This window comes from Myxocyprinus asiaticus, chromosome 29 (assembly GCF_019703515.2).
Source record: "Myxocyprinus asiaticus isolate MX2 ecotype Aquarium Trade chromosome 29, UBuf_Myxa_2, whole genome shotgun sequence".
NCBI lineage: Eukaryota > Metazoa > Chordata > Actinopteri > Cypriniformes > Catostomidae > Myxocyprinus > Myxocyprinus asiaticus.
In genome coordinates, this window is record NC_059372.1 from 7,926,851 (window position 1) to 7,939,515 (window position 12,665).

A 12,665-nucleotide genomic window follows, 5' to 3' on the forward strand; every position below is an offset into this window, starting at 1 on the left:
GAATCTGTCCAATCTCTTGAATAGCTCATCAGAGATATGTACTTGTCATGACAACAGTATTTACAGGAAAATATAACAGTTTTTCCAGCAGTGACGGTGTTTAGATGCGTTTACGCAAATGCTTTTTAGTGACTTCGGTGCAAAACGCTAAGGGGGGTGAACAAATGTTTATGACTTGTCACAGAAGGACTTTTTCTGCTAATTTTGAATATATCGCTCTTATTTTTGAACACATCTCTGTGATGTTGAACACTCATGATGTTTGTTAGTTGACAATCACAGTGACAACAGAACCGATCTATGTCAGAAAACCAAACTGTAACACCACTTATGTTTAAAAGAAATGACTAAATGGGATAGTTTCCCAAAATGAAAATTCTCTCATCATTTACTCACCCTCATGCCATCCCAGATGTGTATGACTTTCTTTCTTCTGCTGAACACAAACACAGATTTTTAGAAGAATATCTCAGCTCTGTAGGTCCATACAGTGCAAGTGAATGGAGTCCAGAACTTTGAAGCTCCAAAAAGCACATAAATGCAGCATAAAAGTAATCTATATGACTCCAGTAGTTAAATCCTTATCTTCAGAAGTGATATGATAGGTGTGGGTGAGAAACAGATCAATATTTAAGTCCCTTTTTACTATAAATCTCCAATTTCACATCTGTTTAGTTTCACTTTCACATCTTCTTTCTTACTATAATTTTACTTTTAATTTTTCATTTGGGTTCTTGGTTACTTACAGCAATAATTCTTTATTTATTTGTTTATTTTTTATTAATGACTGGCAGCCAAAAGTTTGGAATAATGTACAGATTTTGCTCTTATGGAAAGAAATTGGTACTTTAATTCACCAAAGTGGCATTCAACTGATCACAATGTATAGTCAGGACATTAATAACGTGATAAATTACTATTACAATTTGAAACAAATTTCCAGAACTTCTTAAACTACTTCAAAGATTTCTCATCAAAAAAAATCCTCCACGTGCAGCAATGACAGCTTTGCAGATCCTTGACGTTCTAGCTGTCAGTTTGTCCAGATACTCAGGTGACATTTCACCCCACACTTCCTGTAGCACTTGCCATAGATGTGGCTGTCTTGTCGGGCACTACTCATGCACCTTACAGTCTAGCTGATCCCACAAAAACTCAATGGGTTTAAGATCCATAACACTCTTTTCCAATTATCTGTTGTCCAATGTCTGTGTTTCTTTGCTCACTCTAACCTTTTCTTTTTGTTTTTCTGTTTCAAAAGTGGCTTTTTCTTTGCAATTCTTCCCATAAGGCCTGCACTCCTGAGTCTTCTCTTTACTGTTGTACATGAAACTGGTGTTGAGTGTGCTGCGTAGTATACTATAAGAATGAAGCTCGTATTCCACTCCGAGCATAGCCTAGGTTTTCAGGCACACTCAAAAAGCAGTTCGCTTTATGTTGCTATTTATCTGCAAATGAGCATCTTGTTTATGTTGTGCGTGTCTCTTTGCAGGAAAAGCAGGAAGAGAATGAGTTGCGAGCGCTGCCTCCTCCCTCTCCTGCCCAGTTGAGGGCGCTAGACTGCGCTGTGCTCGAGGCTGCAAAGTTGCATGGTATTTCAGATGAAGATTTTCAGCTGAGGCAGGCTGTGGTGTCCCGAATGGAGGACATTATACGTAAACAGCTCTCAGGTACGATAAAAACAGAATTACTTACCACAGTAGTCTCACATAGTCAGATTTTGACTATTAGCATGAAGTCTGGTCCATATTGCAGCTTATTCTGTCCAACAACCACCCACTTAGTTTGGAAGAGACAGTCTGATTGATATGTAAATCAACAAATCACAGTTTGTTTTGTTTTCATGTGTTGTTTAAGGGCAGAGTCATCAGAAATAGTTGATATATAAAAATATACATAAGACATCAAATGAAATAATACCGTTCTAACAATTATTGAACTCTGAGGGAATATATAAGTTTTCAAATTTCAAATTCAAACGGTGGTGGTAATTATTATTTTTATTTTTTATTTTTTTCTTCAGTTTTTTTCATCCCGTTTTAATTTAGAGGATGAAAATGTCCTTGAAATTTAGTCAATATTTCATCATTTCATTTACTAATTTCAGTAAATGTTATTGACTAAAATGGCATATAATTTTAGTCTGCAAAAAAAATAACATTTTAGTTGATGATAATGAGCACAATGATAAGCATGTTTCAAATTGTAACAGACCAAACTTTAACCAAATATTCAGATATTCTGAAAAATGTATAAACTAATTACAATTATTTAAGCATACACTACCGGTCAAAAGTTTTGAAACACTTGACTGAAATGTTTCATATGATCTTAAAAATCTTTTGATCTGAAGGCGTATGATTAAATGTTTGAAATTAGTTTTGTAGACAAAAATATAATTGTGCCACCATATTAATTTATTTCATTATAAATCTAAAATTTAATTAAAAAATAAAACGTTTTTGAAATTGATGACTTGGACCAAATAATAAAGAAAAGCAGCCAATAAGTGCCCAACATAGATGGGAACTCCTTCAATACTGTTTAAAAAGCATCCCAGGGTGATACCTCAAGAAGTTGGTTGAGAAAATGTCAAGAGTACATGTCTGCAAATTCTAGGCAAAGGGTGACTACTTTGAGGGTGCTGATTTTCATCAGTAATTTTCGTTGATAAAATTAATCTGGTGATATATGGCCATTTTGCGATTATCGTCATTGGCCGATAACCGTGTTTGCTTGACCGATTAACAAAAGTGTTAACTTGCCCTTGTGTCAGCTCCAAAATCTACCAATAGATTTGTCAATTGATAGTAAACTTTTTGTTTTCAAGGTTATTTTCCTTTTCAAGATTATGCAAATTTCAGTAAATATTGCATAATAAGTGTTTTTCACTTTAGAAATTGTGTGTACATCTGATTTACTGTTGTTAAATTGTATCATGTTTATCTGCATTTATATCGGCAATCCTGTTCTCTGGATATCGTTATCGGCATTGGACATTGAAAAACCTGGTGGTCGTGTTAAAAAAATGAGAGGAATGATGTAGGCTTTGCATGTAGAATTTGTTTACATCCAGAAGTACTGCTAATTTCACTGACATAAATCTAAAAACAGAGCATACAGAATATACAGTTCTGCTCTGGGATATCAAGTCTAGTTGCTACTAAGTGCCTCAAACATAAATCCTTCAAAGAATGGAAGCCACTAACCTGGCAAAAACTTCAACTAGTTCTTCCTCCCTCCAAAAGTGCTCATTGTATTAACCCAGTACCTTGTTTACACAACTTTGTTTCCTATCAAATCATTTGTGGCTCAAGCCCAATAAGCATCACCCATCTGTTTCACAGAGACTGTTTAGAAGTCATTTTTCTGAACGTTTTCTCTGTCTTTTTCTGGTGTAGTGTGCTCATTGCATCTGTACGGCTCCTGCTTAACCCGCTTCGCCTTCAAATCGAGTGACATCAACATCAACGTGTCTTATCCTTCCACTGTGAGTGCTAACGTGCATATGAATGAGTTTTCCTTTGCTGCACTTGTGAATGCATGGTAATAAATTTGATCGCTCTTGTGTTAACAAATAAACATTTATGTTCTGCAGATGACTCAACCTGATGTGTTGATCAAGGTGCTTGAGATCTTAAAGAACAGCGGTTGGTTAGCCTTCTTTGTTCTTTATGTACACCTCCAGTCAAAAGTTTGGACACACCTACTTTTTCTTTATAAGTGCTATTTATCACATTTAGAATAACAGTAAATTCATTAAAACCACAAAATAAAACACATGAAATTATGGAAATTATTTTAAACAAGTTCTCATGTATGCTGGATACATGTTGACTGCTTGTCCTTCCCTATCCACTCCAATTCATTCATTTAAAAAATGTAAAAGTCTTGTAAAGAAATTCATTAATAGGCACAATTTATTTTTGTCTACAAAACTGATTTCTAGCATTTAAGCACAAACCTGTAAATAATTTCTTTAAGGTATGTACAGTGCATTCAGAAAGTATCCAGACCCCTTCAGAGCCTTATGCTAAAATGCTTTTTTTCACATCAGTCTACACTCCATATCCCATAATGACAAAGCAAAAATCAGATTTTTATAACTTTGCAGACTATTAAAAAGAAAAAACTGAAATATCACACTGACATAAGTATTCAGGCCCTTAACTCAGTACTTAGTTGAAGCACATTTGGCAGCGATTAAAGCCTCAAGTCTTTTGGGGTATGATGCAACAAGCTTTGCACATCTGGGATTTTCTGCCATTCTTCTCTGCAGATCCTCTCAAGCTCTGTCAGGTTGGATGGGGACCTTCAGTGGACAGCCATTTTCAGGTCTCTCCAGAAATGTTCAATTGGGTTCAAGTCCGAGCTCTGACTGGGCCACTCGAGGACATTCACAGAGTTGTCCCTAAGCCACTCTTGCATTGTCTTGGCTGTGTGCTTAGGGTCATTGTCCTGTTGAAAGGTGAACCTTCAGCCCAGTCTGAGGTCCTGAGTGCTCTGGACCAGGTTTTCATTAAGCATATCTCTGTATTTTGCTGTGTTCAGCTTTCCTTCAACCCTGACTAGTCCCCCAGTCCCTGCCGCTGAAAAACACCCCAATCGCATGATGCTTCCACCACCATGCTTCACCGTTGGGATGGTATTGCACAGGTGATGAGCGGTGCCTGGTTTCCTCCAGACATGATGCTTGGAATTGAGGCTAAACAGTTCAATCTTTGTTTCATCAGAACAGAGGATCTTGTTTCTCACAATCTGAGAGTCCTTTAGGTGCTTTTTTGCAAATACCAAGCAGGCTTTCATGTGTCTTGCACTTAGGAGAGGCTTCTTTCAGGCCACTCTGCCATAAAGGCCAAATTGGTGGAGTGTTGCAGTGATGGTTGTCCTTCTGCAAGTTTCACCCATCTCCACACATGATGTCTGGAGCTCAACCAGAGTGACAGTTGGGTTCTTGGTAACCTCTCTTACCGAGGCCCTTCTCCCCACGATTGCTCAGTTTGGCCGGTCGGCCAGTTGTAAGAAGAGTCCTGGTTGTTCCAAACTTTTTCCATTTAAGAATTATGGAGGCCACTGATCTCTTGGGAACCTTCAATGCAGCCAAAATGTTTTTATAGCCTTCCCCAGATCTGTACCTTGACACAATCCTGTCTCTGAGCTCTGCAGGCAGTTCCTTTGACCGCATGGCATGGTTTTTACTCTGACATGCATTTTCAGTTGTGAGACCTTTTATAGACAGGTGTGTGCCTTTCCAAATCATGTCCAGTCAATTGAATTCGCCACAGGTGGACTCCAGTCAAAGTGTAGAAACATCTCAAAGATGATCCAGAGAAATGGGATGCACTTGAGCTAATTTTGAAGTGTCATAGCAAAGGGTCTGAATACTTATGTCAATGTGAGATATATATATATATATATATATATATATATATATATATATATATATATATATATTTTATTTTTTTTTTTAAATAAATGTGCAAAGTTATCAAAAATCTGGTTTTTGCTTTTTCATTATGGGGTATGGAGTGTACATTGATGAGAAAACAATAAATAATTGACAGCATTTTAGCTTAAGGCTACAACATAACAAAATGTGAAAACAATGAATACTTTCTGAATGCACTGTATGTCCAAAACTACAAAAGTGTGTCTAAACTTTTGACTGGTACTACTTTACATGTATCATAGATGTTGTTTACTTTCAGCTCTCAGATACATGAAATACTTAAGTTTCAAGAGCCCAGATTAACTCTAGTTTCATTTTTGTTTCCAGTGGAGTTTGTTGAGGTGGAGTCTGATTTTCATGCCAAAGTTCCTGTTGTTTTCTGCAGAGATATGGCAAGGTAAGTTATCTGCAATAAAACGAACATACATAAGCTGATAAAAGTGTAAGCTGATAAAACTGAGCTAAAAATGTACAGCACAAAAATACATTAAAATTAACTAGGGCTGTCGATTAAACACGATAAATTGGTGAGTTTAATTATATGAAAAAAAAAATGCATAAAAATTTTTACACAATTAATCATACCTATATTAATTCCATAATAAGGAATGTTTCTACCACCGGAGCAATTCGAGCTTGATGTATGTCCTGTATTTATTTGCGAATTTGTGGAAGCAGGGGGCAGTCATATATACTTATTTTCATGTCAAAATGCACTTATTTTCTTCTTAGGAAAGAAAAAACCCCAATATGTAACAATAATGCTTTTAACATTTTCCAAACAAAGCCTTCCACAGTATGAAGATAGAAATGCACTAAAATAGCACCAATTTAAGTAACATTAATAGTTTTTTTTTTTGTCTTTACAGTGGGTTAATTTGTAAAGTGAGTGCAGGAAATGATGTCGCGTGCCTCACCACCAATCACCTTGCAGCTTTGGCCAGACTGGAGCCGAGACTGGTGCCTCTGGTGCTCGCCTTCCGTTACTGGGCCAATGTATGAATCACCAGCACACATAAGATCACAACTATCTCATTATAGCTGATTCTCATTGTAGTTGAGGTCTAATTAGTGTACGTGTGTTATTTGCAGCTGTGCCACATTGACTGTCAGGCGGAGGGAGGAATCCCGTCTTACTCTCTCTCTTTGATGGTCATCTTCTTCCTGCAACAGAGGGAGAAACCTGTCCTGCCTGTTTATCTAGGACCCTGGGTAATAATGATTGTTTTAGTAGTTTTAAGGAGGCTCAAATTGTTATTGCATCGTGGTTAAATAGTTAATTTTCAAGTGAAACATATAATTCAACAGGATATAGGACAGAACTTGATTTTATCCATCAGGATTTGATTTTATGATATAATGCTATCATATCAGTAAGCCATGATATTATATAACAATAGCCGCTTTTCCACCATCGTGCTGAACCGTACCTGTTGCAAAGCCATGCCGTCCCATGCTGATCCAGGCCAGTTTTCTTTTTCCACTGTGGTGCTTGAATGTTTATAACCAATACATCAGTTGGCGACGGCGTGAGAGGTAAACATTGGAGCAAGTGCGCTAAGGAGGATGATTGTATTTTCTAGTTTTTAGGACTGCTTTTCCCCCTGGTTTTTACTCTGCTAAAGCAAATGGATGACATGTCCCACGTCGCAAAAAGGAAAGTAAAGAGAAATCCTGGCCAAGAATGGTTTGTAATCGCGCCGTGCCAAACCGTTACGTCAACCACCATGCAAAATGTTCAGCTTTATACAGTGGCAAGAAACAGTATGTAAATCCTTTTTCTGCATTAATTGGTCATAAAATGTGATCTCATCTTCATCAATGTCACGAGTATAGACAAACACAATGTGCTTAAGCTAACAACACACAAACAATTATAATCTTTCATGTCTTTATTGAACACATCTCATTAAACATCCACAGTGCTGTGGAAAAAGTAAGTGAACCCTTGGAATTAATAACTTGTTGATCCTCCTTTGGCAGCAATAACCACAACCAAGCATTTCTGGTAGCTGCGGATTAGACCTGCACATTGCTCACAAGGAATTCTGGACCATTCTTCCTTACAGAACTGCTTCAGCTCAGCCATATTCTTAGAATGTCTGGTTTGAACTGGTCCACAGCATATCTTGGGTGAAGGTCTGGGCTCTGACTAGGCCACTCCAAATGGTGGATTTTTTTTTTTTTTTTTTTCAGCCATTCTGTAGTGGATTTACTTTGATGTTTAGGGTCATTATCCTGCTGCATTACCCAACTTCTACTGAGCTTCAGCTTGTGCACAGCCACCCTGACATTGATCCTGTAGGATATCTTGATAAACTTGGGAATTAATTTTTCCCTCGATGATGGCAAGCAGTCCAGGCCCCAAAGCAGCCTCAAATCATGATGCTCACTCCACCGTACTTCACCTTTGGGATGATGTTTTCATGTTGGTATGTGGTGCCCTTTTTATGCCATACGTAGTGCTGCGTGTTCTTCCCAAACAATTTAACCGTAGATTCATCAGTCCACAAAACATTTTCCCAGTAGCGTTGTGGAGTTTCAAGCTGGTCTTTGGCAAACTTCAGGCATGCAGCAATGTTTTTGTTGGAAAGCAGCGGCTTCCTTCGTGGTGTCCTGCCATGGACACCATGCCTGTTTAATGTTTTCCGTAAAGTAGACTCATGAACAGAAATGTCAACCAGTTCCAATGATTCCTTCAAGTCTTTAGCTGTCACTCTAGGGTTCTTTTTTACCTCATTGAGCATTCTGCATGTGCCCTTTGAGTCATCTTGGCTGGACGGCCACTTCTAGGGAGAGTAGCCACAGTACTAAATTGTCTCCATTTATAGACAGTTTGTCTATCTGTGGACGGATGAATATCTAAGCTCTTCTAGATAACTTTGTAACTCTTTCCAGTTTTATGCAAATCAACAATTCTTGATTGTAGGTCTTCTGAGATCTATTTTTTGCTTGGCATGGTCCATGTCAGCAGATGCTTCTTGTGAATAGCAAACTCGAAATGTTTGAGTGCTTTTTATAAGTCAAAGTAGCTCTAACCCACACCTCCAATCTTGTTTCATTAATTGAATGCCAGGTTTGCCAACTCCTGACTCTAATTAGCTTTTGTTGACATCATTTGCCTAAGGGTTCACATACTTTTTCCGACCTACACTGTGAATGTTTGAATGATGTATTCAGTGTATACAAGAACAACACAATAATTTGTGTGTTATTAGTTAAAACAAATTGTGTTTGTTCATTATCGTAATTTACATGAAGATAAAACCATATTTTAAGACAAAATTATACATAAATTAAGGAAATTCCAAAGGTTTTACTTACTTTTTCTTACCACTGTAGTCTTAAATAGAAATCGAATGACTTGCTCTGCATCTGAAAGGACTTTCCTTTTCGGCTGACGTCACCAGGGAAAATTTTAACAAATAGCCAAACAGCTGCCATATTCAGCATTACGATTTATCACACTCAGGTGTGTAGGAGTGACTTATCCGTAGAATTCCCCACTTTTTCGTGATCCAGTCAAATCCTGATGGATAATATCAAGCCCTGTTCTTGAACATGGTTTCACTTGGAAATATGCAAAAGAGGTTGTGAATGTTAAATGTCTTAGCTTAATTAGTCTATTTCATAAATATGCGATGCAAAGTTGATGATTTTTGGTGGTTGTGTATGTGGTAGATCAAGGGCTTTGAGGTGAAGCGTGTGGATGAGTATCATCTGACTGGGTTGGAGTCGAGTCTGTTTGTGGGGTGGGAGCACAGACCAGCTCCTCCAGGTGAGGGGCGAGGAGAGGGCAAAGCCAAACCTGAACCCAAAAACCCCACTGAGAAGAGAGAAAAGAAGGGCGAACACGCAATGGGCAAGGTGACTGTTATGTCCAACAGTAAAGAATCTTTGGGAAAAGTCCAAAGCTTTTTTCTTACTGTGAATGCGTTCGTAGGCTCGTTTGACTTTGGAAGTGCCGGAGAGTGCATCTCTAGGTCAGCTGTGGTTGGAACTCTTGCGGTTCTACACACTAGAGTTTGCCCTTGAAGAACACATCATCAGCATCCGCCTGAGAGAACTGCTGCCGCGAGAACTCAAGAACTGGCCACGACGCAGACTTGCCATCGAGGGTGAGAGACGATTGAGAACAGAACTGGAGTTTTTAAAGAATTGTTGTCCCCCAAAATTAATATTCTTTCAACTTATTTACCCTCATTTTGTTCCAAGCCAGTATGACTTTCTTTCAAAAAGTAAAAAAAACAAAAAAGACTCCCAAAGTAGTCGTGTGTCATATTCCAAGTCTTCTGAAAGCATATAGGTTTGGTGAGAAATAAGTGTAGCACTTTACAATAAGGTTAAATTTGTTAACATTAGTAAATGCATTAGGTATCATGCAATAGTAATGAACAAAATACTTTTATAGTATTTATTAATCTTAGTTTGATAAATTATGAAAATACAAATAATTGCTCTGATGCGAATTGTGAACACGGTTTCACGATAGCTCTAGCAAAAAAAAAAAAAAATTATTTTGCTGGCTGAATAAAATTGTGGAGGATGAGAATTTAAGTGATTTAATGCCGATTGCAATGAATACTCAACCTATGTGCGGACTAATTATTTAATCCTCCCACTTAGACTTTGGGAAATGTTTAATAATACTTAAATTAGTACTATTTTAGTGCATTTCTATCTTTATACTGTGGAAGGTTTTGTTTGGAAAATGTTAATAAAGAATTATATTGTTACATATTGTTTTGTTTTCTTAAATCGGAATAGGACTTTCCTAAATAGGAAATAAATGCAGTTTGACAGAAAAACAAAAACGTACATATAGAGTAAAATTTCAGCACTTTTAAAATCTGCGGTTAAACAAGATTAACTACGAAAAATTATGCGATTAATCGCTATTTAATATTTTTAATCAACTGATAGCAATAATAATTATATTATATTATGAACAGTGTGTTTTGAATGTTCCAGACCCATTTGCATTGAAGAGGAACGTGGCTCGCAGTCTGAACAGTCAGATGGTGTTTGAGTACATACAGGAACGTTTCCGTATGGCGTACAAGTACTTCGCCTGTCCTCAGAGCAGAAACGCAGTGAACGGCAGCCGCAGATTACAGAGAAAGAAGCCCAGACACGTCGCCAGATTGCGATCGCATGCTTGCCACGACACTGCCAAATTCAACAGCCAGGAGCGCAAGAACATGGAGAAGAACGGCGACGAGGAGGATGGACACAGTAGTAATGATGAAGAAGATAAAGAGGCAGGTGATAAAGAGAAGAGCCTGAGAAGAGGTTTCACAGAACTTCTGGTGACTGTAATGCTGGATGATTTGTCATCCATCGCCGCATCCCCCTCCACACTGAATGGCCTGCTGATGGACAGTGAGGAGGAGGAGGATTCGTATGAAGAACTTGAGATGGAGCAGGAGAGTATCGCTCCAGAGGACATGCACTATATCTTTGACAGGATGATCTTCACTGGAGGAAAGGTAAAGACACTGGTCAAAGTAATAATATTACAGGAATTAATATGAATGAATTATTCATGACAACATTTGAATAAATATAGAAATGACTCTGATGCTTATGTTGTCTTATGCGCCTCATGAGTTATGCACCGTGCGCGGCATGATACCATAATGGATATTTGGATAGTTATTTTGTGCTATGATCCTAAAGTGATGTTTCTGGTGGTTGTTTTGCTTTGCAGCCTCCAACGGTAGTGTGCAGTATCTGCAAGCGAGATGGTCACCTTAAAGACGAATGTCCTGAAGACTTCAAGAAGATTGAGCTGAAACCTCTTCCTGCCATGACTGAACACTTCAGAGATATCCTTGATGGCCTCTGTGTGCTCTGTTACCGTATGTGTCAAACAGTACTTTACCATGCTCCATAGTCATCACTCCAGTCAGAAAATCTACCTTTTTTTCAACTCTTTTCCCAAAGCATCATATGGTCATTTATTTGTGTATGGCCCTGCTAACTTCTAATTAAAATGCAATGTTTCTTGTTTGTAGGTGAGCTGTCACCGTCTCTTGGAGAGCAGCAGAAGAGGGAACAGATTTTAGCCAGTCTGGAGCGCTTCATTAGAAAAGAGTACAATGGTGTGTACACACATACATACAACCACACCAAAACTATTAGTGTTAACAATGACTATAGGGAGGGGGCCTGGTTAGCTCAGCAAATATTGACGTTGACTATAACCCCTGGTGTCATGAGTTCGAATCCAGGGTATGCTGAGTGACTCCAGCCAGGTCTCCTAAGCAACCTAATTGGCCCGGTTGCTAGGGAGGGTAGAGTCACATGGGGTAACCACCCCGTGGTCGCGATTAGTGGTTCTCGCTCTCAATGGGGCGCGTGGCAAGTTGTGCGTGGATCGCGGAGAGTAGCCACTCGCCATCTGCGAAGGTTCGTGCCAAATTCCCATGAAAATATAAACCAAGATTTTGATTGTGAACACAAAGTACTCCAGTTTCACTTTAATTTAACCAGTGTTAATCTCATCAACGAAATAACTGACGAAAACGTTCGAAGACAACGTTTTTTAAAATTTCGTCAACAATATCAAAGACGAGACGAAAAAGGCGCATCATGACAATAATTAAACGATTTAATTAAAGCCGTACTATTGATGAAAATATGACGAGATAAAAATTATACTGCAAGATATTAACAGTGCAAGATATGAAAAGGAGAAGAAACATCTATAACATCTGTATATAGAAGATATTAGATTTACATTCATCTAACCCATTAATAATTGGTGATTTAACACAGGCAAAATGAACCACTTGAAAACAGGGTAAATACCACATTCAAACGCATCCTATTTATACAGGATTTTAATCACTATAGTAGCCTATATCCACAACATATACACTATATGGCCAAAAGGTTGTGGACACCATATGTGCTTGATGAACATTTGATTTCAAAACCTTTGGCATCAATTTCCCCCTTTGCTGTAATAACAGCTTCCACTCTTTTGGGAAGGCTTTCCACTATACTGTATGTAGTAACATGGCTGCAGGGATTTGCTCTCATTCAGACACAAGGCTATCAGTGAGGTCAGGAACTGATGTTGGTTGATGGGGCCTGACTTACAGTTGCTGTTCCAGTTCACCCCAAAAGTGATCAGTGGGGTTCAGGTCTGGGCTTTGTGCAGGCCAGTCAATTTCTTCCACGCCAGACACAGTAAACCATTTCTTTATGG

General features: G+C 38.3%; 1 protein-coding gene across 1 annotated transcript in view; it reads left to right on the top strand.

Moving 5' to 3' along the window:
* The window catches only part of LOC127420536 (terminal uridylyltransferase 4-like), a 49,020-nt gene that overhangs the window by 13,177 nt on the left and 23,178 nt on the right, over nt 1–12,665 (top strand). Inside the window, exons 5-15 of the mRNA XM_051662900.1 lie at nt 1,493–1,670; nt 3,402–3,490; nt 3,599–3,650; nt 5,777–5,846; nt 6,319–6,445; nt 6,542–6,661; nt 9,131–9,316; nt 9,393–9,567; nt 10,421–10,938; nt 11,160–11,310; nt 11,467–11,553. Coding sequence (XP_051518860.1) covers nt 1,493–1,670; nt 3,402–3,490; nt 3,599–3,650; nt 5,777–5,846; nt 6,319–6,445; nt 6,542–6,661; nt 9,131–9,316; nt 9,393–9,567; nt 10,421–10,938; nt 11,160–11,310; nt 11,467–11,553 — 1,753 coding nt within the window. The remainder of the gene's footprint in view (nt 1–1,492; nt 1,671–3,401; nt 3,491–3,598; nt 3,651–5,776; nt 5,847–6,318; nt 6,446–6,541; nt 6,662–9,130; nt 9,317–9,392; nt 9,568–10,420; nt 10,939–11,159; nt 11,311–11,466; nt 11,554–12,665) is intronic.